Consider the following 18,099-nt stretch of genomic DNA (forward strand, 5'->3'; position numbering starts at 1 on the left):
TATCAGATATGGTAAATAGTCACGTGATTGGTACTCAGTTATTGTGTATATCGCAAATTATTGAATATGACCGATTCGAGTTAATCCCAACGTTTACGGTGAGTACGACAATGATATATCGTTATTCTTATGGCGGGGGTGGCATGCGGCTATTGTGTCTTATGGGTGCGACCGTGAATCGCCCTTTCGGGTATAGGCATCTCTCCCCCGGTGTTGAATATGTATCAAGTAAATAGTCATGTGATTGGTCCTTAGTTAATGTGTATATTCCAAATTACGGCGAGTACGACGATGATATATCGTTATTCTTATGGACGCGGTGATGATTCGTACTTTCGGGTATAGACTGCAGGCGGAATGTCGTACTTTCAACAAAAAGGCGTGAAATAGTTTGCAAAATCTAGGAATTACTCGCATGGTAATGTTTGAGTAATTAGATTACCCCAGAGCCGGCGTAGACGGCGAATCGAATATCAACAATAGCCGCGTTCACAAACTAACACTTCAAATAGGTGCGAAATAGTTTGCGAAACCCCGCGATCGCTGACAAGATAATATCTCGGACGTAACCATCTTTCGCGACTTGGTGTCACAGACATACCGATCGCTCACACGGTGTAATTTTAGTAATCAGTTTGTCACATAACTTGATTTCGCTGGTAAGATTTAATAAGTAACGACTAACAGAACCGCCAATATCGGTAACTTGAATGGCAACAAATTGTCACTTATTGCCGCTCTAACCCTAATCCTTTGAGAAGTGAACGCTTATTCAAAAGGGTGTGATATCATTTTAAAATCCAACGACCACTCACCGGCTAATGCTTCAGACATAACCATCTCTCGTGACTTGTGGTTACATGCATCCCAATCGCTACAATGTAATATGTTGGTAGTTTGGTGCAGAATTGGATTTCACGAGTCTGATATAATAGGAATATTACCTATTAAGTAATAAGCACCGAATAACAGAACCGTCGCAGGCGGTGACTTGAATATCCAAGATTTGATACTTTCCGCGATCGCTATATGTTTCACGTTGACTTTGGTTGCGTGATGCGAATCATGAGAATATTCAAGCAATGTGTCAATTTGTCAACTTGAAATGAAACTCACTACACAAACCAAGTTGATTCGTATTTGAATGTGTTGATCCGGTACAACGCTAAGCCTTTGAGAAATCCATTTACCGCGATCAGTTGATTCGAACGTAACCTGAATATTGCTGACTCCAACTTCAGTCGCATCGAATTATTCACACATTCCATTCCGCTGTTTCACGCCTATAGAATCAATACCAACTAACTAAACAAGAATCAAGAAATCGCAAGTATACACATACAATAATTGTATTTATTACTGAGAAATCAAACGCCTAACAAAAACACGCAACTTATCATTTGGCCAACTCTAGCATTACCAAAAAATCTAGGTATTGTTGATTGAAAACCCTTGAGTCCTTATTATCAAAAATGTTATAGTGTGGCGTCGGAATCCATTCGCGAGATGTTCTATAGGTAAATTGAGGTAATCCAAAATGAAATATCTCGACTTTGACATAGTCTAAATTGAAATAGATTGACAAACATGACTACCAACTTTCCCGCAGTCCCATTTCAATATTATACGCACATTGATTTGAAACAAGTAATGATACCTTACAACTCTATTCGCGATCCGGCTTTTCGTTTGTCAAAGCGACATTTTAACATCTCACCATACTCAAAAGAATTATTCACAACATCACCAAGTGTTAAAAATCTAGTTTTCACTTACTTGATTATATCACTGCAACTCACAAATTTGAATTAATTCATTCTGGCTGTATTCGTATAATCGGTCTTTTTTATTCAATTGTAAAGGTCGGTACTATTCTGAAGACAAAGTATTTACTAATCGGCGCATATACGATTCGACTTGGACATATTATATTTTGAGTATACGAGATTTGAATGTCTGAATAATAACCGAGAAATAATTTATCACAATAAAATCCGTACATTACAGCGTAAAAGATGTTGGAATGTCAGCAACTCTGTACGGTCAACATGATCAACTCGTCATGATCATTCCTGAAATCGACACAAACATGACCACTGACTTGAGTTAACCACAAAACAACATCAAGTTTTAAATCCACTTGTAGCTTACGACTTATTCGAATGCTGATTATGTTTTGTTGTAATTGAGTGTACGGAAATAGTATTACGTCTCGACATCTTACCATCTTACCATATTGAAAGAGTCAACCACGAAAACATTACCAAGTAAATCCGTTTGTAACTTACCCAACCAACTCAACAGTATCCCTATGAAAAGTAGACAAGACTACGCGAGTAATCACCACAATCCGAAATCCATAGCAAGTTCAGTTGTATTCATAGTCCGCCAACTCGTATTTTTTTTTATTCAACTGTAAAAGTCGTTACTATTCTGTAACCTAAAGTAATTACTACTCGGTGCGCACAACTTGAGGTTAACATAATATGTTTGAGTATACGAGGTTTGAAAGTTTGACCAACGTAGTTGAGAATTCATTTCTTACAATCGAACGCAGGCGTTATATTGAAAATTATAATGATGTAAACATAAGGTTCGACACATTGATTTGACATATGAGATTTTGTAATGCTTGACCCCACGACTTGATTATTAAATTATTTTGAATCGCCTGAAATAATTGTCGTCATCTAACCAGACTAATGAAAGTCGTTGCCATCACAAAAACAATTTGCATGACGTTTATTAAATGTGTCCTATAGTTAGAATTATTTGTAAAACACACACACAATCAGAGAAATTGAAAATCTTCCTAATGTCATTCGTCAAAGTAAATGTCATCACAATACTCAGTCACTAAAAGACCTTACTTGTACGTGATTGAAGCACCGATAATTAACTAGCTAAACCGAACTCCAAAGAAATTTTACTCACTCGACGGATATGAAACAGCATCGCTTAATCGGTCTATATCGTTTTTATAAATGCAAATCATATCCACCCAGCCGAAAACAATTTTCACTCGCTTGGTAATGAAACCGAAGTCTCCATTTCATATTTTATTTTTGGTCAAATACTTTGCAATAAACACATTTGAGTGGCTGAGCTTTACACCATCAAGCTGTCATTTGTATATCAAGAGTTCGGTCAACTTGTAAATGTATCGTTTAACTAATCGACATTTAGTGATTGGTGAACATAGACTTGGATTGAAATAAACTTTACAGGAATTCTGTAAGAAAAGGCTGCCGTTCGCGAGGTGTTATGATGCAGGATCATTTTCGTCTTACCCAGTCACTTGTCAATACCCCGTAGTGAGTATTCAAGATGTCTGTTGTTAAATCTCTGTACAACGCAATCGAATGAATGTCGGTTTTCATCACCACAATGCTTATGACACTACAAACCCCGTTCCAATCGACGCCGTATGATCGAATCGAGTTAACCAATACCGCGAAATCACACTTTCGAACACCGTTCACGTTTTGACCATGTACATAGAAATCTAGTACTCTGTGGATGAATTTTTTCCGTTTCGCTCAAGGTGGGGGTTGTCGAGTTATGATCGTACAGAAGGTAATTCTCAATAATCGCGCTTATTCTCTTTAATCGCGTTGCCATAACAGATGTCTGTAACAATAACTGTGAAGTGAACCTCAATAAAGTGTGAAACGCCGCGCGGTATCGAGAGGAAACGGGTTTCTACATATTAGAAATAAAAAGCGAGTTACCTAAGCGTGCGAAAATGAACTCTATAAATGGACATCACCGAGTGTCGTAATTTATTGATCCAGACATAATCCACAGGTTGGAACAGTTAGAGTTAGAGCAAACGACATATTTGGTGAGCTGAGTATATTCAAGAGCGAGTCGATGGTTAACTACTTAATAGGTAAGTTATCTGGTATGACTACTTTGATTTACGAATATAATTTGTTATTCGTTTATCCGCCAGACACAACAAGCGTGGAATTAAAGAATTGTATCGGTGAGTTATTGCTGCTCAGAACGATATCATCACGATGTAACGATTTTTGTTGTTGAACAGATTAAGCAAACTCAAGTTGAATACACGAGTCTACTGGTAAGTTATCTGCTATAACACAACGTTAGTGAGCATAGTTCGATGTGTAATGTGTTTTATTAAGCATAAAGAGTCGAAGACACCAGCAAAGAAACTAGATTGTAAGTAAGACTAGTTTAATGTTCCCAAAGTGCTGAATGTAACCGCGTGCTATCAATTTTACAGATGAGTCGATGTCTGCGGAATCCCGAGAATGGAAACGTATCGTCAGAGATCGACGACCGACAACAAGAAATTACATCCCAGAACTACCACGCGGTGAAATCGTATGTAGTGAACAGTAGCTGTGTGTATGATATTCACAACTTGAACCGTATGGGGGTGGGTGTTTTCCGAGCTGACCAATCGTTGCGAATGATCAATCCACAGTTTTATGCATACCCTACCGATGGTATGTTGATTGGTTGTGTCGGTATTAAAATACCCCCAGGACTCGCGCAATCAAGATGTATCTCGACATTTACGCGACGAAAAAATAACACGAAGTACAACGATAATCTCTGTGCTTTTCGCCGTATCGCCCACTCACTTGGAAAAGATACAAAGGAAATGGCTCAACAATTCACTTCGGTTTATGGTATCGGCGTTGAAACCGTGGTAACTCTTGACATGTTGAATGATATCGAGGTCTTGTTTAATGTCGCCATATTCGTGTACACCAAAACTGAGGGTAAAGCTGTCGCACTCCGGCGCAGTACGTTTGAAGCGAAACCTGTTTACCTACATTTAGAGGATCGCCATTTTTGTTTAATTACAAATGTGAACCGTTATGCGGAGAGCTATCAATGTGATGTTTGTCAACGATTATTTAACGAACAGTATGAATTGACCAGACACAAATGTGCAACGGGTCCTGTCGAAGTGTTTCCGGGTGGCGTTTATAGCCCTCCGCTGAATATATTTGAAAAACTGGATTTAGAAGGGGTATTCGTTCCCCACCAGCTTCGTTATTTCAAGTATCGTATCGCGTTCAGTATGGAGAGCTTGTATGATACCGACGATACCTCAAAAACTTCGCGAGAGCACCAGAACATTCCCATCTCCGTTAGCATATCGTCTAATGTGGAAGGTTACTTGGAGTCGCATGTAATTGCCTCGAGTGGTGATACAAACGATTTGTGCGCACAAATGATTGACCATTTTCATGATATTCAAAGTGAATCATTCAGACTGTCACTCACAGAATATCGACCCTACCTGGACATGCTCAAATCGAAAATTATCGAAATGAAAGCACTCGATCCTTCAAAACACCCAATACCCCTTGAACGATTACAAATGGAGTTTATGAGTTATTTACGTCAGATTCCTGTGTTATCATTCAATTGTGGTCGGTATGACTTGAACTGGCTCAAAGCGTACTTGTTTGGTTTTCTCGTTGACGACAATCTTAGTGTACTGAAACGCGATAGCAAATTTCTCTCAATGACGACCAACAGACTTCAATTCTTGGATATTGTGAATTACTTGACACCCGATTTCTCGTATGATTCATATTTGGAGTCCTTCAAATGTACCACCACTAAAGCTCACTTTCCGTACCAGTTTCTGACTAGTTTGGAAAAGTTGGATAACTTGAGTCTTCCTAGCCACGACGAGTTTTACAACCCACTAAAAGGTTGCAATATATCAACATCAGAATATGAAAACTGTTTGAAGGTTTGGAACGACAACAAAATGACCTCTCTGCGTGATTATCTCAAATGGTGCAACGCGAACGATACTCACTACCTCATAGAGGTTTTAGAAAAACAATTCCAATCTTTCAAAAGTCAATTCAATGTTGATATATTCAAGGATGCGGTCTGCCTGCTTGGGGTTGTATCGAGACATCTTTTTAATAGCATCCCGCGTGATTTCGCAATGTTCAACGACAAACATAAAGATCTGTTTGCGCTATTCAGGGATAATTTAGGGGGTGGACCATCGATCATTTTCCATCGATACCCAAAACCAGGTGTAACTCGAATCAAACAACATGTCTATAAGGAAAATGCACAGGTTGCGCAACATGTAACAAGTTTGACCAGCGACTCACTCTATCTGTATGCTTTAAGTCGACCGAGTCCAACCGGATTTCCGGTACGTTGGCAACCAATCGACACCGAGTGTACTAAATTCAAACCTGTCAAGACCGCGCCGAAATGCTCAGAGACTGTAACCCAGTGGATGAATTGGTATTCCCATATTCATAAGGTGCATGTTCACCACGCTTTTAACGGACCTGAAATTCATGTGGGCATGCGCAATTATCGACCTGATGGGATTTATCATAATTCAGCCGGACAAGGGATAATCTTATCGTTCCTTAGATGTGATTTTCACGCCCACGATTGCAGATTCGGATGTGATGACCCAGTACGTCGAGAGCGAGCTAAACGCATTCATGATTATTACGAAAGTCTAAATTATCGAGTTGTATGTAAATGGGAATGTGAGTGGAATATTGAGAAGAAGAGAAATCCTCATATTGTGCGATATCTCGATGGTATTCAACCACAACTGGCTCGGGCCAAGTCTGTCGCCCCACAGAAATTGATGGAGATGGTGATGAATGGTATGGTACTTTCTTTGGTTGTTTGCTGGTTGATATTTGTACTCGATCACATTCGAAAAAGCGATTCGCTGAACTCCGACCGATATTCAAAAATACCACAGTGTCTCGCGATAACGTGAAAAGTGACATGAATCAGCTTGCTGTAGATCGGAAATCACCCAGTAAACCCACTGACATGTTGGTTGCGTCGTACTGCGGTAAGAAAATCTTGCTAACCTCCGACTTGATCAAATGGTATGTAGATCACGGGTTGGTGGTATCAAAAATTCATGAGGCTGTCGAATTCACCAAAAAGACATGTTTTGACAACTTTGCGAAAAATGTCTCTGCCTGTCGACGTGCTGGGGATCGCGATCCTAACACGGAGATTATTGAGCTAACGCAAAAACTCGCTGCGGATTCTTGTTTTGATCGCGAGTTAATGAATCCGCGTAAACTCGAACAAACCACGTTCTGTGATAAAAGTGAATTGAACGCGAATGTGGAGGATCGCTTTTTCGTCAAGTGCGAACAATTAAACACAGATCTATTTGAAATAACGAAGCACCCTCAAAAGATCGAGCAAAATAACTGCATCCAAGTATCGTTCTGGTTGTATATTAATGTTAAATTACGGATGTTGTCGTTTTTTTATGACTGTTTATGTAAATATTTTCGCGCCGACTGCTTCATGCTACTTTCGGTGGATATCAACTCGTTTTTCATCGCGCATTCAGCCCCACTCGATGATATTCTCATATCCGAGAAAAGGAACGAGTTTTACTGTGATTACGAGAATTGGTTTCCACGCTATTTTTGTGACGAGCACCGAGCTGAGTTTTTGGCTGATCCGGTTTCTTTTGACCGATCGCGACAGTGTTGCAAAGACACGTATGCGTATTACCTTCGTCAACCAGGTTTGATGGAAGTGAGATACGACGCCGATGCATCTTTCCACGGCATCAATCACTTTCACAGTGACCCAAGAAAAAGTTAATCTAGGCATTGAATGTTATTGTGGTGTACTTGTATATATTTCGCGTGACTTTAATTTTTTGGATATACTGTGTGTTTGATGTGATTTATTTGTATTGTGTGTTCATGTACCATTTGTTTTCCAGATGGATAACACTATTACCTATCTAAAGTCTGTCATGTCATTAGATTTACACAGTTTACATGTAGAGATGATTACCTTGGAGCGGGAATTACCACAGTTCATAATTCCTGGTTCTGTCAAACAACTTGCAACGTCGATGATACCCGATTGATGAAAAGCAGATCAACAAAACTTGTGCTCCGTGGTGAGGTCTATAGTTGTTACAGTAACACTGTTAGATTTTAAAGCTCTATGAATCCTCTCGTGTTATGAATCCTCTTATGTGATTTAATATTTTGCAGACTGAGATCAGCTGCTTGACGACCTGAAGCGTTCGTAACACTACAACTTCCACCGACGACGAGGGACAGATGAAGATTTCATAACCTGGGGAAAATTTTAAATCGAACTGGAGCAAGATGACTAGAACAGTGGCTATTCCAACCTTGTTGATATATAAACACATGCGCTTTATCGATTTTTCAATAAACATCAAATGACGGAATAGATTCACCCATTCGCGTGTATTGTGAGTGGTCCTTCAAGAAGTGGGAAGACTACTTTCGTTGCAAAGCTAATTCGACATGTGAGTTCAATGATGAAACCTAGTGTGTCCAGGGTCGTATATTGTTACAATAATTATCAGGAGATTTTCAAGACGATGACCAATGTAGAATTTCATGCGGATTGCGTAGTCTAATTACTCGCTCGATGTCTCGCGTATTGTTGGTCATAACCTGCGAAGTTTATTGCCGAGACCGCAGTTTTCACATGGTTCTATGTATTTGGGGAACACTGTTGTTATCAATCTTTCACGCGATGAATATGTCGGATGTCGAAAAAATATATTTCCAAGTGAAAAGGGGTTTGTTACACTGGGTAAACGATAAATCTCCAAAGGACAATGGTATTTTAGTTAGGTAACGGTGGACCTCCCAGTGAAAATGATAATTTTACATAGGTAAACGTCAGTTGTCCAAACCAGTATGATATCTTGACTTGGGTGGGTATCTTGTGTTCAACGCTGGTAGTGTGATTGGTCTTGTTAAACGTAGTTGCCGAGTTGTGCAATATACTTTTCGTGCTTATACAGTTACGAAGGGGCGGAAAATGAAATTGCTATTATGATCGTCAGAAGATTGTTGTATGTTGATTTGATTTGTCGGAGTAGCAACCCTATCATTCGCATATGACAAGCAAAATCATTACCGTGAATACATGTAACTGATTCGCTCGGTCTCGACCAATGCAAAATAGATGATTCGTTTTTTGAAACCGTAGCGAAGACCACGTGTAAATCGATGCGATGGACTTCTACCCCATTACATTCAGTCGTGTCGTGTCCACTTTAATACGGGGCCCACAGGTATGACATGCACACACTAACACCGGAAACAGAAGTCGATGATTTTGATTAATAAAAATATATCTTGACTACAAGTATGTTTTGGGAAATTAAAATTTATTTTTCTGTATGTGACGAAATGAAAATAGATTCGTTGTTTTAATTGAGTTGTGACTGTGTTGTTTTAATGTACGTTTCAACAGGTAGACTTGACACTGAACAACAATTCACATCAAAAAAAAAAGGTTTGTTGTATGATTTGTCACTGGGGCGCAAAGGGTTAGGAATATTTTTGTATGATAATATCTTCTAGCTGTTTTTGTTGTGAGGGTAATCATGTGGTGACTCAGCACTTTTCGTTAGCAAAGTAGATTGATCTATGTGAAAGATGTAAGGACTGTGACTAGAAAACATATGTACTTTGTTGTTGGAGTACTGCTATGGCGTTGACATAACCCTCTGGAAGTGAGTATGCTCTTCTTTCACGAAAGTTTACGCGGCTCCGTTGTAATAAATTTGTGTTAACTAAACTCGGATGGATACCGCAATTGTGCTGGACTTACATATGGTATTCGCATACTGCACACATACAAACTTTTGTGTAAACAACTCTGATGTTTCTGTTGGTACTAGTGCTGTGTTGAACTATTCGGTTCTTAAGACACATGAACAACCATTCTTAAGACACATGAACAACCATTCTTAAGACACATGGACAACCATTCAGACAATAAAGGTCTTGAGGTAACGAAACAGTTTGTAGAGTCAAACCAACCATTCTTAGTTTCGTAATGTGAGAATATCGAGTAAAGTTGATTACTTTGTGTAAATATCTTTCGTACTTTTGTAAGAGTAGTGGGGGTCTCATGAAAAATTAACTAGTTGACAAAAACAGAATATTGAATGAAGGTTCGTCTGTTGTTTTCATAAGTCAAGAGAGTGAAAATTGTTGTTGTTGTTTTTGTTACACTAAATTGAAATAGTGTGAAAGCGTCACCAATCATTGCGTATGTTCGTAGCATGAGCGAATATATTCGTGTACCATGAATATCTTTCATATACACTTAGTATGAAATGAGATGCGTGGAATAATAATTAGTGTCCTACAAAAGTAAAACTTGTTGTGTTTGCTTGTGTACTTTTTAATCATTGTTTGTTGTTGAAAGACGGGTGAGTTTACATTTAAATATAGTAAGCGGGACAACTCAAGTAATAAATTTTGCTCGGTTGAAAATCGACTCGTTTGAAAATACCGGTCAATGGAGTAACAGTATCAATATGCGTGGTATATTATTTTTCGCGAGATGCACCAATCTTCGAAGCATAACTTTTCAAAAAATTCGCCATGTCATAAAGAAGTAGTCGGTTGTTATGAACTCGAAACAAATGTAATTCGAATATCACGAAGGTGGAAATTACGATCAACACAGTATTTCGTAAGTGAATGTGCATCGTTTGGTATGTTCAGCAGTCACTAAATGAAAAAAAAATAGCAAACTGATGCAACCCGGTAGTTAAACGATACAGTAACAAGTTGGATGTAATCTTGATTTACAGATGACAGCTTGATGGTGTAAAGCTCAGCCACTCAAATGTGTTCATTGCAAAGTATTTGACCAAAAATAAAATATGAAATGGAGACTTTGGTTTCATTACCAAGCGAGTGAAAATTGTTTTCGGCTGGGTGGATATGATTTGCATTTAGAAAAACGATATAGACCGATTAAGCGATGCTGTTTCATATCCGTCGAGTGAGTAAAATTTCTTTGGAGTTCGGTTTAGCTAGTTAATTATCGGTGCTTCAATCACGTACAAGTAAGGTCTTTTAGTGACTGAGTATTGTGATGACATTTACTTTGACGAATGACATTAGGAAGATTTTCAATTTCTCTGATTGTGTGTGTGTTTTACAAATAATTCTAACTATAGGACACATTTAATAAACGTCATGCAAATTGTTTTTGTGATGGCAACGACTTTCATTAGTCTGGTTAGATGACGACAATTATTTCAGGCGATTCAAAATAATTTAATAATCAAGTCGTGGGGTCAAGCATTACAAAATCTCATATGTCAAATCAATGTGTCGAACCTTATGTTTACATCATTATAATTTTCAATATAACGCCTGCGTTCGATTGTAAGAAATGAATTCTCAACTACGTTGGTCAAACTTTCAAACCTCGTATACTCAAACATATTATGTTAACCTCAAGTTGTGCGCACCGAGTAGTAATTACTTTAGGTTACAGAATAGTAACGACTTTTACAGTTGAATAAAAAAAGATACGAGTTGGCGGACTATGAATACAACTGAACTTGCTATGGATTTCGGATTGTGGTGATTACTCGCGTAGTCTTGTCTACTTTTCATAGGGATACTGTTGAGTTGGTTGGGTAAGTTACAAACGGATTTACTTGGTAATGTTTTCGTGGTTGACTCTTTGAATATGGTAAGATGGTAAGATGTCGAGACGTAATACTATTTCCGTACACTCAATTACAACAAAACATAACCAGCATTCGAATAAGTCGTAAGCTACAAGTGGATTTAAAACTTGATGTTGTTTTGTGGTTAACTCAAGTCAGTGGTCATGTTTGTGTCGATTTCAGGAATGATCATGACGAGTTGATCGGGTTGACCGTACAGAGTTGCTGACATTCCAACATCTTTTACGCTGTAATGTACGGATTTTATTGTGATAAATTATTTCTCGGTTATTATTCAGACATTCAAATCTCGTATACTCAAAATATAATATGTCCAAGTCGAATCGTATATGCGCCGATTAGTAAATACTTTGTCTTCAGAATAGTACCGACCTTTACAATTGAATAAAAAAGACTGATCATACGAATACAACCAGAATGAATTAATTTAAATCTGTGAGTTGCAGTGATATAATCAAGTAAGTGAAAACTAGATTTTTAACACTTGGTGATGTTGTGAATAATTCTTTTGAGTATGGTGAGATGTTAAAATGTCGCTTTGACAAACGAAAAGCCGGATCGCGAATAGAGTTGTAAGGTATCATTACTTGTTTCAAATCAATGTGCGTATAATATTGAAATGGGACTGCGGGAAAGTTGGTAGTCATGTTTGTCAATCTATTTCAATTTAGACTATGTCAAAGTCGAGATATTTCATTTTGGATTACCTCAATTTACCTATAGAACATCTCGCGAATGGATTCCGACGCCACACTATAACATTTTTGATAATAAGGACTCAAGGGTTTTCAATCAACAATACCTAGATTTTTTGGTAATGCTAGAGTTGGCCAAATGATAAGTTGCGTGTTTTTGTTAGGCGTTTGATTTCTCAGTAATAAATACAATTATTGTATGTGTATACTTGCGATTTCTTGATTCTTGTTTAGTTAGTTGGTATTGATTCTATAGGCGTGAAACAGCGGAATGGAATGTGTGAATAATTCGATGCGACTGAAGTTGGAGTCAGCAATATTCAGGTTACGTTCGAATCAACTGATCGCGGTAAGTGGATTTCTCAAAGGCTTAGCGTTGTACCGGATCAACACATTCAAATACGAATCAACTTGGTTTGTGTAGTGAGTTTCATTTCAAGTTGACAAATTGACACATTGCTTGAATATTCTCATGATTCGCATCACGCAACCAAAGTCAACGTGAAACATATAGCGATCGCGGAAAGTATCAAATCTTGGATATTCAAGTCACCGCCTGCGACGGTTCTGTTATTCGGTGCTTATTACTTAATAGGTAATATTCTTATTATATCAAACTCGTGAAATCCAATTCTGCACCAAACTACCAACATATTACATTGTAGCGATTGGGATGTATGTAACCACAAGTCACGAGAGATGGTTATGTCTGAAGCATTAGCCGGTGAGTGGTCGTTGGATTTTAAAATGATATCACACCCTTTTGAATAAGCGTTCACTTCTCAAAGGATTAGGGTTAGAGCGGCAATAAGTGACAATTTGTTGCCATTCAAGTTACCGATATTGGCGGTTCTGTTAGTCGTTACTTATTAAATCTTACCAGCGAAATCAAGTTATGTGACAAACTGATTACTAAAATTACACCGTGTGAGCGATCGGTATGTCTGTGACACCAAGTCGCGAAAGATGGTTACGTCCGAGATATTATCTTGTCAGCGATCGCGGGGTTTCGCAAACTATTTCGCACCTATTTGAAGTGTTAGTTTGTGAACGCGGCTATTGTTGATATTCGATTCGCCGTCTACGCCGGCTCTGGAGTAATCTAATTACTCAAACATTACCATGCGAGTAATTCCTAGATTTTGCAAACTATTTTCACGCCTTTTTGTTGAAAGTACGACATTCCGCCTGTAGTCTATACCCGAAAGTACGAATCATCACCGCGTCCATAAGAATAACGATATATCATCGTCGTACTCGCCGTAATTTGGAATATACACATTAACTAAGGACCAATCACATGACTATTTACTTGATACATATTCAACACCGGGGGAGAGATGCCTATACCCGAAAGGGCGATTCACGGTCGCACCCATAAGACACAATAGCCGCATGCCACCCCCGCCATAAGAATAACGATATATCATTGTCGTACTCACCGTAAACGTTGGGATTAACTCGAATCGGTCATATTTAATAATTTGCGATATACACAATAACTAAGTACCAATCACGTGACTATTTACCATATCTGATACATATTCAACACCGGTCGAGAGATGCCTATACCCGAAAGTGCGATATGCCGACGCACCCATACGAACACAATAGCCGCATGCCACCCCCGCCATAAGACATAATAGCCGCTTGCCGCTCCGGGTTTCGTGTTAGCATCAATAGCCGCTCGCCACCCCCGTCATAAGACGCAATAACCGCGTGCGACCGCACCCATAAGAACACATGGCGAGTCACCAGAGATCCCGTAAGAATACATGACAGACACATTTATCGTCGTTAGCATGTCGCCGCACGGATACCAAAAAAACATTAGCATGCCACCACGAGTTTTCACGTTAGCATGCCGCCGCCGCCTATACCCGAAAACGTTAGCATGCGACCGATCCCTATCTCTGTAACGCTATCATGCGACCGAGAGGGGGGGTCAAAAAGGTTAGCATGCCACCACGAGTTTCGCGTTATCATGCGACCGCACCCATAAGAGCCAATAGCCCGTCACGACCGATCATACTAACTACTAACGCTACACAGCAAATTTGGGTCAATCCCGGCCAGTAAAGGCCGTGCAATCTTAAATTGAAATTTCGACCATTTTGGAATTTATAACATTTACGGTGGCTAATTTCGACACTTCGATATGGCGAAATATCGTTTTCCAGGCATGCCTGAAGGGAAAATGAAGCTTTTTTCACGGGTTTACATCTTGATACTGGGCTGTGATAGAGTTGAGATAATGAAATTGGTATTTAATCTAAAATTAATTTGACACTGATTTGCTGGAAACGAGCTGAAACAGTGTCGTCGAAACGATGGTGATATATATATATAAATAAAATACATTTAAGGCTGAAATCGGTCACCATAAAAGAGATCTTAAAACATGTTTTTGACTAGCAGAAGGATTACTGACAGAATGAGCGATTTTCTGGACGGTAATCCAAAATGATCTGTTGGGTAATAATTCATGTCAACTTCGATACAATTGTATTTCCGAATCGCCTAATTCCATAAAATGCGATCTGGAGACTCAAATATTCAATATGTCTGGTGGTCCAGATTGTTCTGTCAGATTGCTTATAAGCGACATTATAAGTATAATATTAAATCAGAAATTCCCTGTGACAGAAACTCCAAGTTCACAATTTCGTATAAACGAAATATTGGATATTCCAACTATAACATCGCCAGCTACCACACGAGCTCTTAAGCGCATGAGCGATGAACATGTAAGAATCTCATATCAAGTAATTAGAAAGCGGTTTTCAATTAGAGTTTCGCGATACCCTGCAGGTTTAAATTGTATCTCCAATAATCTGTAGGTGGGTAGTGCATTCCATCAGGTCAATCTGTCTCAAAGTTCTGAGGTTTGGTATTTATACTCTTGGCTAGCCATTATAGACCACACTGTAAAAAAAACTTGCGTTGTCAGCTAAATCCGAGGTGGAAACGATAATCACATCACACCTTTCACTAGAGGTTGGAACACGCCATACACCACTAAAAAGGTATATTACATCTTCACGCCTCCGAAAATACATCTTCCAATTCCCAAAACCCTCCTTTGAAGTGATGTATTAGCTTTTGCTGCCTCCTCCTCATACCCAAACTCCCAGGAGCGTAACAGCGGACGCTCAAATATATAATCAGTGGAATGCAGATTTTCAGTTTTAACCGTCATATAATACGTTTTCGATACCGAGCCATAGTTTTGTTGTGGCAGTATATGTATAGCGTATACCGTATAAAGTAATTCTGATATTGTTATGCGGGGTATCGAGATAATATTATTCGAAATTAATGCAACGCTTCATTTACTTGATATAGTGAAACACAATTGGCGGTGGGGATTATAGATGTTAAAGGCTGCAGGCTGCAAAGTTATTGATTTCATGAAAGGAACGATTGAGGATAAACTACATTGCTAATCAGATCTGGCGATGTTCCATAATAACGCACCTGAATATTTTGATTCCGGCATCCTCGCAACAATCCTTGCAACTTTGTTTCGGTGAGACAACATCCTTCGAGCTGCAACTCCTTGCAATCTGACACCTTCAGAATGTGACCGAGTATTTCGTATTGATCTTCTTCCATTGAATTGTCCAAAATGGCAAGCTTTTGCAACTAAAATGATGAAATATCGTAATTACTTTATTATATCTATACATATCTATCGCAATTTTAAAGAGACTCTTACAGGTACAGAACGGCAGCGTACAATTGAATGATGCATTTATATTCAAATGAACATGAGTATTTCCAGCCGATACTCACATCTAGGGTAATCATCAGCAGTCAGAAGTCAAAATAACTATTAAGTCAACAGTCGTATCACCAAATATAACATCAATCGCATGAAGATCCTACTAGTAGTGGCTGAGAGCACGCTTCAGCAGAATGTACTATTTTTGCTGATACACGAGTCATTCTGTTGATACTTGTAATAAGGAATTATATACTACTAGGGAGTTTCGCAAAATATATATGTAAAAAATATTTTTTCAACATGAGACTTTGCTACGACGATGAAAGCTTTCGCAAAGAGATAATGGGAATGTTCCAATTAGGACTAGGTATAATTAAGTAGATGCGTGACTAAATTTCGAGTCGATTCTCTTACGACAAAATATAGTAATAATGACATTCAAACTTCAGAGTCGTATCATTTTTTTTGGTTCATAGGTGAGATATCACTGGATACACGTCATCAGAAATAGTTTTGTATTTCTTGACAGTAACTTTTTGACGATGCCACGGGTCGATCACATAAACGTCGTTTCAACTGATATCGCTGCATATTTGTGACTCTTTCTTGCCGATGAGCTTCTGAAAACCGAGGTTTCGAATCTCCCATTGTACGAGAAAACAATTAAAACTATATTTTCATTGATAAAATTAATCTTGGTGTGACGGTCTAATATTTTGATAATGCGAATACATCGACTCTGATTACTGGACTACCCGACTCAGAATCGAGAAGTTGAATCTTTGCGCATAGCTTGAAATATTACACGCTATGTTATATTGGACATATGGTCTTGCAAATCTTAAGTTGATTGTACGGCTTCGATGAATAGTACTTTGCGAGCATTCCAACACTGCGACAGTGGCAAAGGTCACTGTCTAGTGTCGGGGCTCGTCTCACGGCACACCGGTTGAAAATCACTACTCTAGAACAATGCTAGGGAAGCCTTCATGGTGTGTGAACCCTTCTAAAGTCGTTGTGAAACACTCGTTCTGCCATGCATCTTATTGACTCACAGTATGAACGTGGTATTACAAAAATGAATATAATTGAGAGCTGTGTAATAATGCAAATCTTACCAATTTAATCCGATAACAATCCTATACTATCGTCATTGGTAATAATTACTAATTACGCCTGTACTGTACACTGTATCAGATAAAGGTGGATTTTGAGGTTAAACTGGGTTGGAAATGATGTTTCCATCTATTTTTAGGAATGGAATGGTCGTCCCACCTATACTTTAGAAGATGGATACGTATTACCACGACATATCAACCGTAAAAATCCAGCGTGTAACGTCGATTGGCTATTTACCACTATGGATTCAGCTATCACAGGTAGTTGGATTTAAATCATGTAGCCTACATCCAAATCCCAAACTTCAGATTCGTGTCCGAATCCAGACCTTTTGTGATTTTTAAATACATATCCAATCCTTATGCGATTCCAACATTGAATTCTGAAGTTTAGATTCAGCCATGCGTCAGTATTAAAATCATTTCAATCTCGAGCCATGATGCCTTTAATTGCGGCTTTTTAATGATCGCATATGCACATGCACCATTTTGCTAGATTAATAATGGATCCATTTATCGCGTATTAACAATATGCGTATTGTCTTCGTGTTGGTTCTATACTTATGGTTTACGTAAGACGTGTGCAGAGTTTGGTCAAAGATATGTCGCCGACATTACCGAGATGAAATCTTCCTCAGACTCTCAGCAGCACTCGAAGGAACTGCTTTGCTCTGCTTTGACGTCATATCAGCCTGATTTCAAACATCTTGCAGCCCACGTGAAGACGCATCGTATCACCTCACAATAATGAACTTTATTCAATAGCCTACATTTGATCGTGACGTCATCAATTCGTATTTTTAATTTTTTTTATGTGGCTCTTATAAAGCTAACATTTTTGATATGCGGCTCGCGCATGAAGCAGGTCTGCGCACCCCTGCTATATAGTCATAGTCACTTAGAATATTACAGTAATTGCCTTGACTCCCATGAGATCACAAACTTGTTGGGACAGATTTTGATGTTTTTGGTCTTTCCATGGACCCGCACCAGGCTCATTCACTATGGTGGCAAAACCTTTTTTTCCCGTGTGTTAGTATAGAC

At 38.7% G+C, this 18,099-nt stretch overlaps 1 protein-coding gene across 6 annotated transcripts in view; it reads right to left on the reverse strand.

Annotated features, from left to right (window-relative positions):
- LOC145435095 (NACHT, LRR and PYD domains-containing protein 14-like) overlaps positions 1–18,099 on the reverse strand; it is a 443,484-nt gene that overhangs the window by 174,091 nt on the left and 251,294 nt on the right. For all 6 annotated transcript variants that reach the window (XM_080312363.1, XM_080312362.1, XM_080312359.1 and 3 more), the window contains one exon: positions 15,688–15,855. In XM_080312363.1, the coding sequence (XP_080168489.1) occupies positions 15,688–15,855 (168 nt within the window). The remainder of the gene's footprint in view (positions 1–15,687; positions 15,856–18,099) is intronic.

Source organism: Botryllus schlosseri, chromosome 3 (genome assembly GCF_051294905.1).
Source record: "Botryllus schlosseri isolate E-star chromosome 3, Bs_hap1, whole genome shotgun sequence".
NCBI lineage: Eukaryota > Metazoa > Chordata > Ascidiacea > Stolidobranchia > Styelidae > Botryllus > Botryllus schlosseri.